Below are 22,531 nucleotides of genomic sequence, written 5' to 3' on the forward strand. Positions count from 1 at the left end.
AATCAATTACCGGTTTAATGTGTAATTTCAAAACACTTTTTGTTCAGTTAAAATGATTTGTATAAATGAGACTTCCTGTGGCTTATACTGGTGTCAGAGACAGGTGGCGAGTTGTGGGCGGAGATCTGTCAGAGGACGCTCCTTTCCTGAGATGTCTGATAGTTCTAGTGATGCCACTGGGGTTAGTGTGCCCAGGTATCCGGACTATAGGTCTACAGGCAATAGGTCTACCACTAATGGTAGACATGCATTAGGTCGACAGGGTCAAAAGGTCGACATGACAATGGTCGACACACATGTGGTAGACACACGTTTTAAAAATAATAATAATATTTTTTTACGTTTTGACACTTTACCATCCACATGGACTACAATTGGGAATAGTAACCTTGCCCGAAGCATGCAAGGGAACCGTGGTATACTAATGGGGCTTGTTTGTGGTAGAATAGTGACAAAACACCCCCCCCCCCCCCCCCAAAAACAAAACAAAAAAACCTGTCTACCATTTTTGTGTTGACCATTTCCATGTCGACCTTTTGAACCTCTCGACCTTTCCTACAGTCTACCTATTCCATGTTGACCTTTTGACCCTGATGACCTTATGCATGTCTACCATTAGTGGCAGACCTTTTGACTGTAGACCTTTTTAGTGTAGCTCTAATAATCCACACCCATGTGCCCAACAATAAGTCTGGAAGTCACAGCTGAAGCATTAAGGCCCAGATTTATCAAGCCTTGGAGAGTGATAAATTGCACGGCGATAAAGTACCAACTAATCAGCTCCTAACTGCCATGTTACAGACTGGGTTTGAAAAATGGCAGTTAGGAGCTGATTGGCTGGTACTTTAACTCCGTGCAACTTATCACTCTCCAAGGCTTGATAAATCTGGGCCTACGAATGGAGGAGAGGGTAAGGATTAGGTTTGTTTTTGTTAGGTGTTTTTTTTTTTTAAGCGGGACCTGATTCTAGTGAACAACCTGTTTACACACAGAGAAGGCGCCCGCTATCCATCTACATGCCTTAGTGGTGCCACTAAGTCCTGAAGGTGGCATTTGTAGACTGGTGCTACCCACAGGGCGGTTGCCCGCTCATGAATGGCTGCCTCCACTAAAACAAGACTTAACATAGTTTCCCTTTGTCCTGCTTCCATTCAGTAAAAAAAAAAAAAGGTCCCTTAATGGCTGTTATTGTTTCATTTTCCCAGGCCGTCCAGCGGTGGTCTTCAGTGACGGGGCTGTCAATATCTGCTCCGACTCTGTGTACTTCCCATTGTCCTCCCCGGCGCCCCTGAGACCCCCTCCCCTCTGTGTTTGTGTCTATGGGAAATAAATTCTGAGTTTTATCTATCTTGGGAAACCTTATTTCTTCAATCCAATCTGACATTCATAGTTCGCTGGAGGAAATAATGCAGCAAAGCGTTTCCTGGACCTCTAAATGAGAGCGTTGGTAGGAGAGCCCCGACCCCCCTTCTCCCTCCATCATTTCCTCGCTGGGTTTATAAATAGACTCGGTTACAATGTAAGAGACTGGAGGTTCTTTACACCACGAGCTTCCTGTCTGCTGCCGCCAGGTAAAGGGCCATTATCGAGCCGCAGTACGTGACCTGCTGAATGCTACAGCAACAGGGGACACCGGATGGACCCATTCTGGCCTTCATGATGCGACTGGATGTTTGACCATTTATTAACCCCTTAGGGTCGCTTAAAGCCTCGCTGAAGAGTTGTAATGCTTAGCAATATTAGACAGCCCAGGTATGGGTGCACTACAAACCGCAGAGCACCTAGGAGTATGCTTGCCTTCCAAGCGGATGCCTTTTTACACCTGAAAGATCATACTGTTTCTTAGATCTGGCTATTGATTAGTACATTAGTTTATCCACCCCTGATTTGTATGTAGGCCGGCTGAAAAAGCCAAGATGTGAGGTAAAAATTAACCTGCATCTGAAAATAGTGAAGTTGCACAAAAAGCCAAAGGGTGCATTGACTTTGGGTAAGATCCACCTTTTGTCGCAAGGGGTGCTAGCCTACAGCTCCCAACTGTAATTGATAACAGGCACCAACATGGCGGCATTTGCCGCCATGTTACCAAAGCCTGGCATCACTACTTGGTGCTACTAGTGGTCCTTGTGCTATCTCTCTGTGGCTTCCGCTTTCCCGCCTTTTTCCCCTCCTTACCTCATGACACTGCTCTTGGTCAGATACACATATAAACCATAAATAATTGACCTCTGCTCTATTAAAATGGCATACCTGCAGAGCTGATTGGCGAGATCCTTTTCCTAGTCACTACGAGGAGCTCTGCTAAACGCCATTTTCACAAAGCGATTTAAAATTCTAACGTCTATCCTTATATTACCTTTGTTTCTCGTCTTATTTTGAGAAGTACGGAATCTTTGATAATTTGCCAGTATTTTTGAACAATCATTCCGACAATGAGAGTCCAGTGTGTTTTCGTTTCCTCACAAGCAGAGAACTCTGTATACGTGATTGTCCGCAGGTACCTGTGACTGGGTCGCTGTCCCTCCGACTCAGTATCAGAAAACGACGCGACGCGTTTTGACTCCTAGCGGCATGTGGTCAGTGCTAGTCTGGAGGAAGCTTTTTTCCATGACTTGGAACAATACTGCGGTCAGCCATATGAAATTCCCTTTTACACCCTCTTCCTCCCATTGTCAGGGGGATGTGTGGGTCCCTGGTGTGGGCTGCTTATGACTGCTGGACAGAGTTTACCAAGTGCATAGCAAGTTTTAGTGACAGGTTCAAAAAGTATTGGAGCTCGCAGCCTGTCCTGCGCTGCTCACTTAGTGTACATCTGCCATACATATTATAGGCAGCCATTTGTGTAAGTGTGTGTGGTGGATTTGTCTTTCTTAATTGATTAGGATACACTGGCCAGAAAACACACAGCATCTTCCTCAGGAGTCGGACCGCTGTCCTGACTTGTAGCCCAGTAACTGGCTTACCCTGCACATCTTCTCCACTTTATAAGTCAGGTGCTGGGTGACCTGTGCTAATATTATTCCAGTACAGACAGATCCCACTCTGAATCTAACAGCCTTTTGTGTCCAGAGCATGAAATGTCTGACACATCACTCATCTCCTGATATACTCTGTGCTGCTGGGTGACCACGCTCTTCCCACTATATAATTCTGTCTGTGGCTTCCCGCTGCCTCCATTCCCCTCCTCACATCATGTCACTGCCCCTGTCACATGCAGCCCTGTCCTCACTGACACATCACTCATCTCCTGATATACTCTGTGCTGCTGGGGAACCTGCTCCTCTCACTATATAACTCTCAGTCTGTGACTTCCTGCTGCCTCCATTCCCCTCCTCACATCATGTCACTGCTCCTGTCACATGCAGCCCTGTCCTCACTGACACATCACTCATCTCCTGATATACTCTGTGCTGCTGGGGGACCCTGCTCCTCCCACTATATAACTCTCAGTCTGTGACTTCCTGCTGCCTCCATTCTCTTCCTCACATCATGTCACTGCCCCTGTCACATGCAGCCCTGTCCTCATTGACACATCACTCCTCTCCTAATACACTCTGTGCTGCTGGGGAACCTGCTCCTCCCACTATATAACTCTCAGTCTGTGACTTCCTGCTGCCTCCATTCCCCTCCTCACATCATGTCACTGCCCCGTCACATGCAGTCCTTTCCTCACTGACACATCACTCATCTCCTGATATACTCTGTGCTGCTGGGAGACCCTGTTTCTTTTACTATATAAGTCTGTCTGTGGCTTCCTGCCACCTCCATTCTCACATCATGTCACTGTTCCTGTCACATACAGCCCTTTGAGTGGGTCACTTACCTCAGAAGCTATTTGAAGACTGCTGATTCTGACCGGGTGGGTGGCTTTGCAGTGTAAACCCCCCACCCCTTTTTTTATTTTCTTTTTTGCAAGCCAATGTACATTTTCGAAAAAACATTATGTACTAGAGTATTAAAATGACATGTAAGACTCCAGAATAACCAGATCCTCTGATGTGAAGAGATTAATGTCTCCCAGTGTTCCAGATTCAGTTGTGTGGAAGTTGTGCTGTGTGTACAGCAGAGGAACCCTGCAGCCTGACAGACAGCTGTGGTCCAGAGAGTTCATATAACCGCTATGTCTACAGTCTGACTTCCTCAATTACACAGATCTTTCAGCTTTCGATTGCCAGCGTTCGGAAATGTGACTCACTGTCCATCTCTAATTCAGCTTCTCCGCCTATATGGAATTTATAAGGAACGCTGCAGAGGGGAGTCAGGCAACGGTTTGCTCTGCACTTTATGCTGTTCTTTACCTTGGCCATGGGCTGTAACACTCTCTGGACATAGAGAGTGAGTGTTGTAGGTTTCTCTACCATTATACTAGACACTTCATATTCATGGGGATGTCTGGCTCTCGTACAAATGCTGCAATCCTACCATAATATAATAGCATTTATAACGTACAGTCAGTCGCTGGCCATCAGTATCTGCAGCCAGCACAGGTGAGCGTACAGCCAGTCACTGGCCATCAGTATATACAGCCAGCACAGGTGGCGCACAGTCAGTCGCTGGCCATCAGTATATACAGCCAGGACAGGTGAGCGCACAGTCTGTCGCTGGCCATCAGTATATGCAGCCAGCACAGGTGAGCGCACAGTCAGTCGCTGGCCATCAGTATATGCAGCCAGCACAGGTGAGCGCACAGTCAGTCGCTGGCCATCAGTATATGCAGCCAGGACAGGTGAGTGCACAGTCAGTCGCTGGCCATCAGTATATGCAGCCAGCACAGGTGAGCGCACAGTCAGTCACTGGCCATCAGTATATGCAGCCAGCATAGGTGAGAGTACAGTCAGTCGCCGGCCATCAGTATATGCAGCCAGGACAGGTGAGTGCATGGTCATTCGCTGGCCATCCGTATATGCAGCCAGGACAGGTGAGCACACAGTCAGTCGCTGGCCATCAGTATATGCAGCCAGGACAGGTGAGCGCACGGTCATTCGCTGGCCATCAGTATATGCAGCCAGCACAGGTGAGAGTACAGTGAGTCGCTGGCCATCAGTATATGCAGCCAGGACAGGTGAGCACGCAGTCATTCGCTGGCCATCAGTATATACAGCCAGGACAGGTGAGAGTGCAGTCAGTCGCTGGCCATCAGTATATGCAGCCAGCACAGGTGAGAGTGCAGTCAGTCGCTGGCCATCAGTATATACAGCCAGGACAGGTGAGTGCACAGTCGGTCACTGGCCATCAGTATATGCAGCCAGCACAGGTGAGAGTGCAGTCATTCGCTGGCCATCAGTATATGCAGCCAGGACAGGTGAGCGCGCAGTCATTCGCTGGCCATCAGTATATACAGCCAGGACAGGTGAGCGCACAGTCATTCGCTGGCCATCAGTATATGCAGCCAGCACAGGTGAGCGCACAGTCAGTCGCTGGCCATCAGTATATGCAGCCAGGACAGGTGAGCGCACAGTCAGTCGCTGGTCATCAGTATCTGCAGCCAACACAGGTGAGCGTACAGTCAGTCGCCGGCCATTAGTATATGCTGCCAGCACAGGTGAGCGCACAGTCAGTCGCTGGCCATCAGTATATGCAGCCAGCACAGGTGAGTGCACAGTCATTCGCTGGCCATCAGTATATGCAGCCAGGACAGGTGAGCGCACAGTCATTCGCTGGCCATCCGTATATGCAGCCAGCACAGGTGAGAGCACAGTAATTCGCTGGCCATCAGTATATGCAGCCAGAACAGGTGAGCGTGCAGTCATTCGCTGGCCATCAGTATATGCAGCCAGGACAGGTGAGCGTACAGTCAGTTGCTGGCCATCAGTATATGCAGCCAGGACAGGTGAGCGCACAGTCACTCGCTGGCCATCAGTATATGCAGCCAGAACAGGTGAGCGTACAGTCAGTCACTGGCCATCAGTATATGCAGCCAGAACAGGTGAGCGTACAGTCAGTCACTGGCCATCAGTATATGCAGCCAGGATAGGTGAGCGCACAGTCACTCGCTGGCCATCAGTATATGCAGCCAGAACAGGTGAGCGTACAGTCAGTCACTGGCCATCAGTATATGCAGCCAGAACAGGTGAGCGTACAGTCAGTCACTGGCCATCAGTATATGCAGCCAGGACAGATGAGAGCACAATCATTTGCTGGTCATCAGTATATACAGCCAGGACAGGTGAGCGCACAATTATTTGCTGGCCATCAGTATATACAGCCAGGACAGGTGAGCACACAGTCAGTCGCTGTCCATCAGTATATACAGGTACAGCCGGGACAGACGAGCGCACAGTGGGTTGCTGTAATTCCAGTGGAGATGACATTTCGTAGACTGTATTTCTATGTAATGTCTTTGACGCCTCAGGTAAATGGCGCACAGTAGTGATTGTGAGGTAACGTTAGCTGGCCGATGCTGGAAGTACATACTTTACAGACTTACTTCCTGTGATTGTTTAGGCCTCCTGTAGCTTTTGATTCGCTTTAAGGAATAATGTTTTTCATATTTGCGAGTGTCTTGGAGGCGTACAATTAGTGAGCTGGTCCTGGCAAGTGGACAACTGCGTCCCGCTCTGATCCTGTACATTCAGACTAATATACAGTATATATAACATGTCTGTATATCTATATATGTGCATATCCGTGTTGAGGTGAGATGTGTACCAACCTTGGCGGGCCAGGTCCTTCCCACTGTAACCAGGTGCCACGCCGCAACAGGCGGATCAGAGCGGGCTGCAGTCTCTATGGCGATGTCCAGGAAAATCCTGCATTGTGTAAATCAGTAAATACACACACATGTTTTGTAAGGTCAGATTTTATATATCACTTTCTTATACCCTTATTCTGCACTTATTCTTATCCCTTACTGCCGTACCTTTATCCAGAGGAAAATCATTTACCCAGTGGTAAGAGCGGAGAAGACGGAACAGAACTCCCAGAAATAAATTACCAACGTTACCTAAAGGCTTTGAGAGCGCTCTCTATTGCCGGTGCACGCAGCCTGCCATTTTCATGTGAAGGTCAATGCAGTGGCGCATAAATAAGTAGGGAAGTGATATCGCTAAGGAGCAATTCTCGCTGCGTTTTGTCTCTCCCACTATTTGTCCAATTCGTTTAATAATCTATTACTGGACTTGATCCAATATTCTCTTTGTTACCATCACTTTGTCGTCATCACTTTTCTTTGGGGGATCTTTTAAATATTGGGGCTTCAGCCGTAGAGCTTCGTACGTAAAAATATATCAAATTAATTCACTTCATTTCCTGCATCCCCTTCTACATATTGTCCTGAGAATTTACGTTTATTTCCCTATAGTCTGCAGAACCGTTCTATTGGCCAGTTCCCCGTGACAGAGAGCGATAATCTGCCATATAGAGAGACGTTACGTCCCTGAAAGCCTGCAGCGATTTCCGCTCTGTTTAGCCTTACAATGTATTGACTTTTAAATCGACTTTGTGTTTATTTGAAAAAGTTTTCTACTCTCTTACCTCCACTTGTCTGCTGTAGTAAGAGAACGTTTCATCCCTGTCCATTAGCTCTTACTTTCACCAATATATACCGGTAAAATATAAACGCAGCATCGGAGCCGTTTCCTCGCTGTGATACAATTGGGTGTTTTTTTGTGTGCGATATATTCACATTTTACTACCTGGATTGATATGTTAATTGCTCTCCGTCTGAGCATTACTTATTACAGGGGTAGGCATCATGTGGCACTCCAGCTGTTGTGAAACTATACGTACCAGCATGCCCTGCCAGAATTTTGCAAATAGATCCTGTTAATAATGAGGCAGGGCTTGCTCAGATATGTAATTGCCTAGCAGCTGGAGTGCCACAGGCAGTGGTTCTCAACCCCAACTCAAGTTTTCCCAACAGGTCATGTTTTCTGATGTCTCTCTGTGGATGCAGGTGGGATAATTACTGACCCAGTAAAACAGATCAGCTCACCCGAGCATGATTATCGACATCCAGAAAACATGACCAGTACTTGCGGACGGGAGGTAAGAAACCCTAACTACGGTTTTGATAACGGTCTCACCCAAAGAATGTTGCTTGAATTAGGGGCAGATGTGTTAAATCCTGGAGAAGTGATAAAGCAGTGATAAGTGCAGCAGCCAATCAACTCCAATATGTAAAGTGACAGTTAGGAGCGGATTGGCTGGTGCGTTATCACTGGTTTATTACTTCTCCAGGCTTAATATATCTGCCCGTTAGTGTTCCTGCAAGTTGGCTGGTAACATGTTAAGTGACTGTCGGTATGTAACAGAGGGGCAGATGTATTAACCTGGAGAAGGCATAAGGAAGTGATAAACCAGTGATATGTGCAAGGTGATAAACGCACCAGCCAATCAGATCCTAACTGTTAATTTACATGTTGGAGCTGATTGGCTGGTGCCCTTATCACCTTCCACTTATCACCGAGTTATCACTTCCTTATGCCTTCTCCAGGTTAATACATCTGCCCCACTATTATCTAACTCTGTGTGGGCTCCTTGTTAACCTTCAAACCAGGGACCTTAAGGTACATGGAATAATGTCTTGGACTATTGTCTGTAAACTAAGCAGATGTATTGTGTGTACAAAAGCCTGGGTCTATAAATCCACACAAGGACATATCTATTCAGTAGCAATGGGAGACCACTTCTCCTGGCTTTATTTCGTGTTCTGAAGATGTTCTCGGAGGTGGCCGAACTCTCCGCTAGCGTTACCTTGGTAATGTGTTCTCCCCGTATATTGAAAAGATCTTTATAGAGTTGTAGAAATCGCTGATTTTCCTGTTGTATCTATGTTCACACAAAATTCCAGCATCTTAGGTTATTTGTGGCAGATTTATTAAGCCTGGAAAAGGGTAAAGAAGTGATAAGTGGAAAGTGAAAACGCACCAACCAATCAGCTCCTAACTGTCATTTTTCAAAACTGTAATGACTGGCTGGTGCGTTATCACCTTGCACTTATCACTGCTTTATCACTTCTCCAGGTTAATACAGTACATCTGCCCCTATGAGTCTTCTTATAGAAGTCTAGGGGGAACATTTACTAAGCAGTGATAAGAGCGGAGAAGTGAGCCAGTGGAGAAATTGCCCCATCAACCAATCGGCAGCTCTGAATCCTTTTATAATATACAAATTATAGATGTTACTTCAGTGCCGATTGGTTGCCATGGGCAACTTCTCCACTGGCTCACTTCTCCACTCTTATCACTGCTTAGTAAATGTCCCCCTAAGTTACTTGAAGTGATGTTTCTCTAATGGTGAGTAACTCTCCCATCCTCTTCTCTCCCCCCCCAGGCGTATCACCCTCTGCCCAATGAAGCCGAGATCGCACACACCAAAAAGTTATTCAGGAGAAAAAGAAACGACCGAAGGTAAGCGTTAGAACCCGCCGTCCAATACGGCTTCTTGTTACTTTTATTGCACTTCTACTCATTGAACCTGTTGTGCTCCATGGTTGGCTAGAGGACTTATGTTACAGTAACTAACTACCTGTTTGTCGGAGAAGCGGATGGGTTTGTAGGCTGATATGGCCCCACGACCGTTATTTGGCAAGCGCCCAGCCTTCTGGCCCAACGTTCCTGACACTGAACGTTGCGATCTGGCCTTGTGCGTTCAGGATAACTGCTGCACATTTTGCTCTCTGGAGTTATAGACGCCGTCACACAAAATAGATTGCAGCCTAGTGACTAATGTAGAGTGGCCCCGTCCGTATTCTCTCGTCTTGTGTTTACATTGGTGTGATACGAAGCAGGGTTCTCCTTGCGCCTCCCTCTGAGGCCCCTGGTCAGAGTCACAGAACTGTTATCAAGGCACAAATCCAGTTCCATTAAACAGAGCACGTTCTTGTAGCTTTTGAAAATAAAAATCTGTAATTGCCAGGTGATTAATGGCTCTTAAAGCAGCAATAGTGTGAAATAATGAGGGGTAGTTTTCTGGTAACATCAATCACTGTGGCAGGTTATAAGTAGTAGCTTTGTAATTGCCTTTCTCATTGGTTTGGACTTCAGACCATTCAGATTTTCCCCATGGTATGGGACTGCCGTGGCAACCACAGTCACACGGCACATGGTGTAGCGAGCAGAGGAGAGGCTTTGGATCATCCTCTTAGCTGTGTTTTCACTGAGAAATCATCCCTCACCTATGCTGTCACTATGAAAAGCTGAGAGCCTGTGTGACTTCCTTCACATGCTATCACATGACATGCTAAGATCTTTGAATCTGGAAGCCATACTTGTTTTCTCACCAGAGAGGTGTTGAAAAAAGAGGTAATGATCTGTAGAAGGACACCTAAGAACAGTAGCTATCAGATGCATGCTTAAAAGGTGCTTAACCACAAACGAAAGGAATGTTTTGAAATTGCTGCTTTAAAGTGAATTATTAACCAAAATACACCTGCCCATGTAATAGATAGACTATGAGAAAACTGATATCAGGCAGCAAAACTTATTCCCATGTTAGAAGGGTAAAAGCATTGTTATGAAACCCAATTGTATATGTAAAGGTTTCCATACTTTGACAGATGTAAACTTGATGTTTTAATTTAACATTTTTTATTTTACTTTGTTTTATACGTCACTTCAAGATATTGTTTTCAGACAGAATTAATTTGAATTAATATTCACCACACATAAGACACTTAGTCCTGGATTAATATTGGTTTGAGGCACAAAATGGCACCTCTCTGTGGGTGACAGATGCCCTTCTGGAAGTTTTTGCAACAAAAAAAAAAAAAAAAATCACTCCTTTCCGTTGTCAAATGGTTTCATTTTCGGACAAAACAGGTCCAGATTAAGGACCGTGTGAGCCTGGGGCTGACGTTGTTTAAGGTTCTACTGTATTATGAGAGGAGCAATCACCCGTGCCGTGTGGGTGTGGCCAGTGTCAGGTGGGTGTGGTCAGTCTTGTGGGAGTGTGCACTCTTTACAGTATCTCTAAATATGTAAAAGTGTCAAAATTGCATTATTTTTGTGAGGTAAATAGAAATACGATTTCAGTGCATATGTTTTCTTGCTGACCGTGTGGCCCTCTGGTCACTGCTCATTCTGTCTTGGTGGGCCTATTTTCATGTAGTGGCCTGGAGCTGGAGCATTTTCTGCCCCATCGTCAGTCTGGCCCTGTGCTGAAAGTTCTTTTCTTGAACCATCATTATTAAGGGATGAAAGTTCCTTTAAAAAAATTAAAATGGTAGTTTTTAATTTACTATCCTATAGATCTGACAGCTGGGGAGTGCAGCGTGTGGACTGTGGGCTTGTCTCAGCCTGTATGGCCTGAAAAGGATTCACACATGCCATTAATTAGCGGGATTCATATTCTTTCCATAAAGAGGAACTCTTCTTTTACATGTTCAGCTTGTGCTCGTAACTCCTTTCATTCCTCCTCATGATTAAAGGATATTTTTTTTAAAGCCACTCTCAACGCACGATTTGGACGGGAGCCAGGATTTACTAAGCGGATGTGCCGGGCTGACACAACGGGTTTATATGCACACACCGGACTATGGGGGTCATTCCGAGTTGATCGCTAGCTGCATTCGTTCGCTGTGCAGCGATGAGGCAAAAAAACGGCACTTCTGCGCATGCGTACGTGCGACGTACTATTAAAACAGCCGATGTAGTTTCACACAAGGTCTAGCAAAGTTTTTCAGTCGCACTGCTGACCGCAGAGTGATTGGCATGAAGTGGGCGTTTCTGGGTGTCAACTGACCGTTTTCAGTGAGTTCGTAAAAACGCAGGCGTGCCGGGAAAAACGCAGGTGTGGCTGGCCGAACGCAGGCGTGGCTGGGAGAACGCAGGGCGTGTTTGTGATGTCAAAACAGGAACTGACCAGTCTGAAGTTATCGCAAGCACTGAGTAGGTATTGAGCTACTCAGAAACTGCACAAAAAAACTTTGTAGCCGCTCTGCGATCCTTTTCGTTCGCACTTCTGCTAAGCTAAAATACACTCCCGGTGGGCGGCGGCATAGCGTTTGCACGGCTGCTAAAAACTGCTAGCGAGCGAACAACTCAGTATGACCAACTATAATAGAGAGCAGTGCTCAGATGACCCTTTATATAATATGGTTACAAAGATGACACCTTCACTGTAAACCATTCTGTGCGGAATGGGAGAAGGGACGTTATATAGATAATTACTTATCACACACCACCTCATGATAAAAACACACAGACACTCCGGAAAATCACCCAGTGACAGCACAGCATCATCCACAATCAAAAATGTGTTAAGGTAAAACAGAAAGGAAGAAAGTGCACAGGTCGTAGGCAGACGGAAAAAGCCAGGACGTCCCAAAAAGTACAATAGGAAAGATTAAAAAAAAATGGATAATCTATATCAGAAATTCATCGCGTCAGGTCCGCGGTGTACTTGCATGCAAGACGACGCATTGATGTCGCAAGTCACTGTCTGGTTGGCGCATAAACATTTGGAAGAGCTGTAGGAGGCACTGAAGTCTGACAAAAAGAGAGCGAGAGGGGAAAATATGAGTAAGACTGAAGGAAAAGAGAGAGACCGGAAAAGAGAGAGAAAGTAGTGGGAGAGATAGAAAGCGTGAACAAAAGGGGAGAGAAAGAGGGGAGGAGTGTCGGAGAGGGAGATGTGGAAGGGAGAGAGATGGCGTAAGAGGGGGGGGGGGGGGAGTGCTGAAGAGAGAAAGGAGGAAAAGAGAGGGAGGAGAGAAAATAACCCCACGCAGTGCCAGGGACAATGTCTACAGATGTGTCCTCTTACATCTTTGCTTTGTGCGCTACAAGTTGTGTTACACATAACACGTGAGTGCTGTGCGACTCTGTAGCGCCAAGCATAATTTTGGGGATTTTGTTTACGTGAAAATGCGTCTTAGACGCAAAGTAATACAATAGGACGCACGATCAGCTTCTGCTGATTACAATGATATGCAGCATGCCTGTATTCTGTGTGCGACTGCATACAAAATGCTATGCTAGTGTTTTCCTTGAACACACTGTCACGTGTCATTTCGTATGCAGATACAGCCGCAGTTACACACAGAATATAGGCATGCTGCATATCATTTTAAACAGCAGAAGCTGCTCGTGCGTCCTGTTACATTACTTTGCATCTAATACACAAAAAAATATGCTCTGCACTACCAACATGGCGCGACTTCAAGGGCTGTTTAGCGTGACTGCAGAGGACACATCTGTACTTCCTATTATTTAAATGGTGGTTAATTCCTAGAAGAAGGCTCAGTGGTTAAGAGCACAACTTCATAGTGATGACAAGTGAGATGTAACAGTAAACCGTAAATCCAGGTGAATATACCTTCTGGACAATAAGTCAGGAATGTAAATACTTTCAGAATAATAGGACAGGGCAGGAACCGTCACCTTAACGCATACACACTTCTTTTGTTTTGGTTGTTTTTCGCTTTCTTTTATTGAATGTCAGAAACGTCTGTGTCGGCCAGGCTCGCATCCGTGTGCTAGAGGTCTGGCGGTCACGTCTCTCCCCCTGCCTGAGGTTAGGACGTACAACGTGGGCCTTGCATGCTGCACATATTGTCTCCTTAGTGGGCAGGACGGCCTGTCGTGCACGCAGCCTCCTATTCCCTTCATGGAAAGATTTATAGAAATTATACACGTCAAACCGCGGAGAACGTTCTGCTTTTCATTTCCTTCCCTGCGTTATACAGGGCGTTGTGGAACATGTGAAAACTGTATAAATGAATTGTATTAAGGGGATCCGGTAATAAGGACTCTTCTTTACTGAGCATTTTATTGAAAAATGGGCGTTGTTTGACCCGTGTGTGTGTCAGCTTAGTAGTCAGCGTCTGCTCCTAAGTCGTAACACTTTATCCTCCCATGGTGCCACGAAAACTTATCACGTGCGGCGCTGTACCCACTGCGGAACTGGACAGGTCACTGCACCCGTAATGTCGCCACACTCCTCTCCTGCTGCTGGGACCGTTTCGATCTTCTGGTCGCTATGCAGAAGTAATGGATAATAATGATTTAACCAGAATAATTCACATTTTTAGACTTTGACAATTATTTATGTAGCGTGGCATATTGTGTTGCGTTATAAATAATTCACATTTTCAGAAATTATTAGCAAATATTTATATAGCGCCAGCATATTGTGTTGCGTTTCGCAATGAGATATTAATGAGAACGGTTACCGCCGCTCAGCGAGTTTTGTGTCGCACAGACCTGCTCACGAGGGAGTGCTTCCTCCAGCTACTGTGAGGAGCTCTACTAGACCGCTAAGGAGCGGATTCCACCGGCAGTACGGGAAAAGGCAGGGTCCATTTTGGCATGGTGCTGCAAAAACTCATCTCGAAAACCAAGTACCAAGCATTTCGCAATCGATTCCATTCCTGTACCAGAAATAACCACGTTGTCTTGTTAACTAAATATTTGTGGGTCCCACTACTAAATTTACCGAAGAATGTTGAAATAAAATACACATGGTATTTTGGCAGGGAAGTGACTGGCCAGCTTTGCCGTTTCAGCTTTTTACCTATACATTTGGTACAAGTTGTGGTTATGTCTCTCACCGGTTTGGCGTTGGGAGGAAATAGGCCACCATCCATTTTATTCCTGCTTCTTATATGAACTTTGTAATGCTTACTGAACTTCTACATGCAAATTAACAAAACCAAGCTGTTTAATAAGCTCAGACAGTAACGACGTTTATTACATTCATGTTTGAGCCTATTTTCCATTAGAGAAGCGTTATTGTACTAATGACTTCCTGCTTTGAGTATTTATTGAAGAATACAGAAGACTTTGTAGCTGTGGTAAGTAACGGACATTGCAAACACATGACATACAATTATACATATTGTTCCAGTCTCCTACTTATTACACACAGATCCTGATCTGATCTATACCAGCGGCTAATTTAACCTGCCCAAGGGAATACATTGGATAAACTGACCTGACTGGGCAATTGCTAGCTGCAGTACTGCTGTCTATTACTACTTGTGATGTTAATGAATATACTTCCTAATTAGGGAACAAGCACATGGATAGTACAAACATTATTTTATTTACAGTGATGCAACTTGTTCCGTTTGCTCCTGCAGTTAATGAGACCTTTTTTTAGCAACACTTTTAGAAGTGCGATTTGCAACAATTAGGCATTAAGGGTGGGGTCGAAATACTTTTTTTTTATCATTGTGCATGGGCCTAATTTGCTGAGCAGTCACCGCCTGAGTGCCTCCCTGGTGTGGACGCACAGAGACACAGCCGTCATTGAGACGTATAGGGGGTATTCAATTAGCCATGGGCTTTATCCTGTGACTAATTGGCGGCAAAAATCCCAGCAGCACAGTGAAAGGCTATTTAATAAAATAGCTTTTTTCCCGTGCCAATAAATGAGAATTCAGCTATGTAAACTACGGAATCAATGGTTCCCCCCCCCCCCCCCCCTCCCCCCATTTGTGAACTCTGTATTGTGTTGTTATTTTTCCACTAACTTTGCGAGGTACCGTCCAACTGCAGAGACTCGTGCGTCATGTAATCCCTGCTAATTGAATACCTCCAGAGCGGCAGGTGCCCCTGCGGCTAATTGAATTGCCCCATGGTATACGAAGTGTTGAAAATGTGCTGGGCGGTATCTTGGAGGCGACTATTCAGACGCATGTGGATGGTCTCTCTAATGGGCGTGTTATGGAAGCGTTGAATTGGTTGCGTACACAGAAGCTTATCGGCATCCTTGCCCATTCGCTTACGTTTTTTGTGGACTATCACAGCTCTGTAAGTATATGTGGCTTTAGAGCTTACGGTCTATTTGATTCGCGACAACAGTGCTCCTTAATGCACATACTAGTCTGGAGAGTCGGAGAACCGTTCTTTAGTAATAGGTGTGAGGTAAATTAAGGGGCTGCTCACACTTCTACATTAGCTGTCTCCATTCCTGTATTGTCTCCATTCACTCTTCCTTTCCCACTTCAGTTCATAGACAGAGCTGGGCGTGTTCTCTCATTTACCCCAAAACTTGGAAGGAAATGGAACGTATATGTAGGAAAATGTAAATGCAGACACATCCCGAGCTTAAGAAACCAGTCATGAAAATAGATTCGTGGGAAAATGTATCTACAGAGACAGTCTCGCTGCTGTGCGACCTATTGTCTGCCTTGTGCTCCATCTCAGTGATTCATTCCTGTCTGAAATCACATTTATTGCCTAAATGGTCTGCAGTGAGCGTAATGCAGAGCGCAGCTTGTAAAGTGCGCGTCCGTGTTATCACTGTCTGTACTGTATGCTAGTGCACCTGTCTCTCTGGCGCTGTGGAAACTATTTCAGCCACTCGCAAATGTGAAAATTAGTTTTTGTGTTGACCATCGTAGAGTGGATTTTGTAACCGCTAAGATGTTTAATCGTGATGTTCTCAGCCTGCAGTTGAGACTATAAAGTGTCCTGAACATTCAAGCTTAAAAGGCAACATTTTCTAATAGGAAATTTATTGTATTTGAACAGGAATCGTTATGGTGGTCTAATACGCTGCTCCTATGGGGGTGTGGGGGGGATTATTTCTGGAAAATTCTGTGTAATGTTTTCGATAAGCTCGAACAAGCGGTCTCATTTTGGAACTGGCCCAGACATGGCCAAACCTGTTCAAATTTAGCTCAAAGGGTTTAAGCCGGGTACACACTGGGCGTTCTCCCCTAGTTAGCAATCAGCGCTTTATCACTGATTGCTAATTAGGGAAGATCTCCAGTGCATACACACTGAACGATAATCGATGTACGATATATTTCAGTGATGTCATCCCCCGCACCCCCCGAACATGCAGCTCAACGATATAGTTAACATTGAGCTGCATATTCAATAGATTATAGATGAACGAGAATGACCATCAGGTGTGCGTTATATCGTCCTGTGCTGTCACTCAGTGTGTATGTGTTATATCGTCCTGTGCTGTCACTCAGTGTGTATGCGTTATATCGTCCTGTTCTGTCACTCAGTGTGTATGTGTTATATCGTCCTGTGCTGTCACTCAGTGTGTATGCGTTATATCGTCCTGTGCTGTCACTCAGTGTGTATGCGTTATATCGTCCTGTGCTGTCACTCAGTGTGTATGTGTTACATCGTCCTGTGCTGTCACTCAGTGTGTATGCGTTATATCGTCCTGTGCTGTCACTCAGTGTGTATGTGTTATATCGTCCTGTGCTGTCACTCAGTGTGTATGTGTTATATCGTCCTGTGCTGTCACTCAGTGTGTATGCGTTACATCGTCCTGTGCTGTCACTCAGTGTGTATGTGTTATATCGTCCTGTGCTGTCACTCAGTGTGTATGTGTTATATCGTCCTGTGCTGTCACTCAGTGTGTATGCGTTATATCGTCCTGTGCTGTCACTCAGTGTGTATGTGTTATATCGTCCTGTGCTGTCACTCAGTGTGTATGTGTTATATCGTCCTGTGCTGTCACTCAGTGTGTATGCGTTATATCGTCCTGTGCTGTCACTCAGTGTCTATGCGTTATATCGTCCTGTGCTGTCACTCAGTGTGTATGCGTTATATCGTCCTGTGCTGTCACTCAGTGTGTATGTGTTATATCGTCCTGTGCTGTCACTCAGTGTGTATGTGTTATATCGTCCTGTGCTGTCACTCAGTGTGTATGTGTTATATCGTCCTGTCACTCAGTGTGTATGTGTTATATCGTCCTGTGCTGTCACTCAGTGTGTATGCGTTATATCGTCCTGTGCTGTCACTCAGTGTGTATGTGTTATATCGTCCTGTGCTGTCACTCAGTGTGTATGCGTTATATCGTCCTGTGCTGTCACTCAGTGTGTATGTGTTATATCGTCCTGTACTGTCACTCAGTGTGTATGTGTTATATCGTCCTGTGCTGTCACTCAGTGTGTATGTGTTATATCGTCCTGTGCTGTCACTCAGTGTGTATGTGTTATATCGTCCTGTGCTGTCACTCAGTGTGTATGTGTTATATCATCCTGTGCTGTCACTCAGTGTCTATGCGTTATATCGTCCTGTGCTGTCACTCAGTGTGTATGCGTTATATCGTCCTGTGCTGTCACCCAGTGTGTATGTGTTATATCGTCCTGTCACTCAGTGTGTATGTGTTATATCGTCCTGTGCTGTCACTCAGTGTGTATGTGTTATATCGTCCTGTGCTGTCACTCAGTGTGTATGCGTTGTATCGTCCTGTGCTGTCACTCAGTGTGTATGCGTTATATCGTCCTGTGCTGTCACTCAGTGTGTATGCGTTATATCGTCCTGTGCTGTCACTCAGTGTGTATGTGTTATATCGTCCTGTGCTGTCACTCAGTGTGTATGCGTTATATCGTCCTGTGCTGTCACCCAGTGTGTATGTGTTATATCGTCCTGTGCTGTCACTCAGTGTGTATGTGTTATATCGTCCTGTCACTCAGTGTGTATGTGTTATATCGTCCTGTGCTGTCACTCAGTGTGTATGCGTTATATCGTCCTGTGCTGTCACTCAGTGTGTATGTGTTATATCGTCCTGTGCTGTCACTCAGTGTGTATGCGTTATATCGTCCTGTGCTGTCACTCAGTGTGTATGTGTTATATCGTCCTGTACTGTCACTCAGTGTGTATGTGTTATATCGTCCTGTACTGTCACTCAGTGTGTATGTGTTATATCGTCCTGTGCTGTCACTCAGTGTGTATGCGTTATATCGTCCTGTGCTGTCACTCAGTGTGTATGCGTTATATCGTCCTGTGCTGTCACTCAGTGTGTATGTGTTATATCGTCCTGTGCTGTCACTCAGTGTGTATGCGTTATATCGTCCTGTGCTGTCACTCAGTGTGTATGCGTTATATCGTCCTGTGCTGTCACTCAGTGTGTATGTGTTATATCGTCCTGTGCTGTCACTCAGTGTGTATGTGTTATATCGTCCTGTGCTGTCACTCAGTGTGTATGTGTTATATCGTCCTGTTCTGTCACTCAGTGTGTATGTGTTATATCGTCCTGTGCTGTCACTCAGTGTGTATGTGTTATATCGTCCTGTTCTGTCACTCAGTGTGTATGTGTTATATCGTCCTGTGCTGTCACTCAGTGTGTATGTGTTATATCGTCCTGTGCTGTCACTCAGTGTGTGTGTTATATCGTCCTGTGCTGTCACTCAGTGTGTATGTGTTATATCGTCCTGTGCTGTCACTCAGTGTGTATGCGTTATATCGTCCTGTGCTATCACTCAGTGTGTATGTGTTATATCGTCCTGTGCTGTCACTCAGTGTGTATGCGTTATATCGTCCTGTGCTGTCACTCAGTGTGTATGCGTTATATCGTCCTGTGCTGTCACTCAGTGTGTATGTTATATCGTCCTGTGCTGTCACTCAGTGTGTATGCGTTATATCGTCCTGTGCTGTCACTCAGTGTGTATGCGTTATATCGTCCTGTGCTGTCACTCAGTGTGTATGCGTTATATCGTCCTGTGCTGTCACTCAGTGTGTATGCGTTATATCGTCCTGTGCTGTCACTCAGTGTGTATGCGTTATATCGTCCTGTGCTGTCACTCAGTGTGTATGCGTTATATCGTCCTGTGCTGTCACTCAGTGTGTATGTTATATCGTCCTGTGCTGTCACTCAGTGTGTATGTGTTATATCGTCCTGTGCTGTCACTCAGTGTGTATGTGTTATATCGTCCTGTTCTGTCACTCAGTGTGTATGTGTTATATCGTCCTGTGCTGTCACTCAGTGTGTATGTGTTATATCGTCCTGTGCTGTCACTCAGTGTGTATGTGTTATATCGTCCTGTGCTGTCACTCAGTGTGTATGCGTTATATCGTCCTGTGCTGTCACTCAGTGTGTATGCGTTATATCGTCCTGTGCTGTCACTCAGTGTGTATGTGTTATATCGTCCTGTGCTGTCACTCAGTGTGTATGTGTTATATCGTCCTGTGCTGTCACTCAGTGTGTATGCGTTATATCGTCCTGTGCTGTCACTCAGTGTGTATGCGTTATATCGTCCTGTGCTGTCACTCAGTGTGTATGCGTTATATCGTCCTGTACTGTCACTCAGTGTGTATGTGTTATATCGTCCTGTGCTGTCACTCAGTGTGTATGCGTTATATCGTCCTGTGCTGTCACTCAGTGTGTATGCGTTATATCGTCCTGTGCTGTCACTCAGTGTGTATGTGTTATATCGTCCTGTCACTCAGTGTGTATGCGTTATATCGTCCTGTGCTGTCACTCAGTGTGTATGCGTTATATCGTCCTGTGCTGTCACTCAGTGTGTATGTGTTATATCGTCCTGTCACTCAGTGTGTATGCGTTATATCGTCCTGTGCTGTCACTCAGTGTGTATGCGTTATATCGTCCTGTGCTGTCACTCAGTGTGTATGCGTTATATCGTCCTGTGCTGTCACTCAGTGTGTATGCGTTATATCGTCCTGTGCTGTCACTCAGTGTGTATGCGTTATATCGTCCTGTGCTGTCACTCAGTGTGTATGCGTTATATCGTCCTGTGCTGTCACTCAGTGTGTATGCGTTATATCGTCCTGTGCTGTCACTCAGTGTGTATGTGTTATATCGTCCTGTGCTGTCACTCAGTGTGTATGTGTTATATCGTCCTGTGCTGTCACTCAGTGTGTATGCGTTATATCGTCCTGTGCTGTCACTCAGTGTGTATGCGTTATATCGTCCTGTGCTGTCACTCAGTGTGTATGCGTTATATCGTCCTGTGCTGTCACTCAGTGTGTATGCGTTATATCGTCCTGTGCTGTCACTCAGTGTGTATGCGTTATATCGTCCTGTGCTGTCACTCAGTGTGTATGCGTTATATCGTCCTGTGCTGTCACTCAGTGTGTATGTGTTATATCGTCCTGTGCTGTCACTCAGTGTGTATGCGTTATATCGTCCTGTGCTGTCACTCAGTGTGTATGCGTTATATCGTCCTGTGCTGTCACTCAGTGTGTATGCGTTATATCGTCCTGTGCTGTCACTCAGTGTGTATGCGTTATATCGTCCTGTGCTGTCACTCAGTGTGTATGCGTTATATCGTCCTGTGCTGTCACTCAGTGTGTATGCGTTATATCGTCCTGTGCTGTCACTCAGTGTGTATGCGTTATATCGTCCTGTGCTGTCACTCAGTGTGTATGCGTTATATCGTCCTGTGCTGTCACTCAGTGTGTATGTGTTATATCGTCCTGTGCTGTCACTCAGTGTGTATGCGTTATATCGTCCTGTGCTGTCACTCAGTGTGTATGCGTTATATCGTCCTGTGCTGTCACTCAGTGTGTATGCGTTATATCGTCCTGTGCTGTCACTCAGTGTGTATGCGTTATATCGTCCTGTGCTGTCACCCAGTGTGTATGCGTTATATCGTCCTGTGCTGTCACTCAGTGTGTATGCGTTATATCGTCCTGTGCTGTCACTCAGTGTGTATGCGTTATATCGTCCTGTGCTGTCACCCAGTGTGTATGCGTTATATCGTCCTGTGCTGTCACTCAGTGTGTATGTGTTATATCGTCCTGTGCTGTCACTCAGTGTGTATGTGTTATATCGTCCTGTGCTGTCACTCAGTGTGTATGCGTTATATCGTCCTGTGCTGTCACTCAGTGTGTATGCGTTATATCGTCCTGTGCTGTCACTCAGTGTGTATGCGTTATATCGTCCTGTGCTGTCACTCAGTGTGTATGTGTTATATCGTCCTGTGCTGTCACTCAGTGTGTATGCGTTATATCGTCCTGTGCTGTCACCCAGTGTGTATGCGTTATATCGTCCTGTGCTGTCACTCAGTGTGTGTGTTATATCGTCCTGTGCTGTCACTCAGTGTGTATGCGTTATATCGTCCTGTGCTGTCACCCAGTGTGTATGTGTTATATCGTCCTGTGCTGTCACTCAGTGTGTATGCGTTATATCGTCCTGTGCTGTCACTCAGTGTGTATGTGTTATATCGTCCTGTGCTGTCACTCAGTGTGTATGCGTTATATCGTCCTGTGCTGTCGCCCAGTGTGTATGGGGCTTTAGTCTAGAGAATTTATCGTAAATTTTCGAGCTTGGTAACAAGTTGAAGAGCGGTCTAGAATCTTCTTTCTCTCAAGCACTGCAGAGGTGGTCTGTCAAACCCTTACACATGACCTAGTCATCTCCTATTCCCTCTGCCTCCTCGTCATCACTGAAACCTGTTTTTCCCCTTCCAATCTCACATCTGCTGCTGCGTTATCCTACAGAGGCATTTCTTTTACCCTTTCTGCCATGCCTGGGAACTGACCATCTGGTGGCTTCTTTCCTCCTGTACCATCTACATGACATCACCTGAACCTACCCTGTCATTCTGCTCCAACTCTACCACCTTCATGTTGTGTTTATCGACCATCCTCCTGTTCTCTCACCCCACTTCCTTGTTAACTTTGCAGCATGGCCCCTCACTTCTATTCTCAGACCTTCTGAACATCTTAGCAGCATCAATATCCCCATTGACAACTCTTCAACTCTGCTACCTCTAGACTTTCCCTCATACACTCCTTTGGCTTGTCACAATTAGGGATCCTGGTATTGCAGTAGGGATCAGTGAAAAAGGCTGTAGAGAGCATCTGGAGGGTAGGTAGCGGTGCGGGAGGGTGTAGGTAGCGGCGCGGAAGGGAGGGTGTAGGTAGCGGTACGG

General features: G+C 45.7%; 1 protein-coding gene across 2 annotated transcripts in view; it reads left to right on the forward strand.

The window, feature by feature from the left end:
* CTIF (cap binding complex dependent translation initiation factor) overlaps nt 1-22,531 on the forward strand; it is a 403,817-nt gene that overhangs the window by 128,197 nt on the left and 253,089 nt on the right. For both annotated transcript variants that reach the window (XM_063959126.1, XM_063959133.1), the window contains exon 8: nt 9,274-9,350. In XM_063959126.1, coding sequence (XP_063815196.1) covers nt 9,274-9,350 — 77 coding nt within the window. The remainder of the gene's footprint in view (nt 1-9,273; nt 9,351-22,531) is intronic.

This window comes from Pseudophryne corroboree, chromosome 1, assembly GCF_028390025.1.
Source record: "Pseudophryne corroboree isolate aPseCor3 chromosome 1, aPseCor3.hap2, whole genome shotgun sequence".
Taxonomy (NCBI): Eukaryota; Metazoa; Chordata; class Amphibia; order Anura; family Myobatrachidae; genus Pseudophryne; species Pseudophryne corroboree.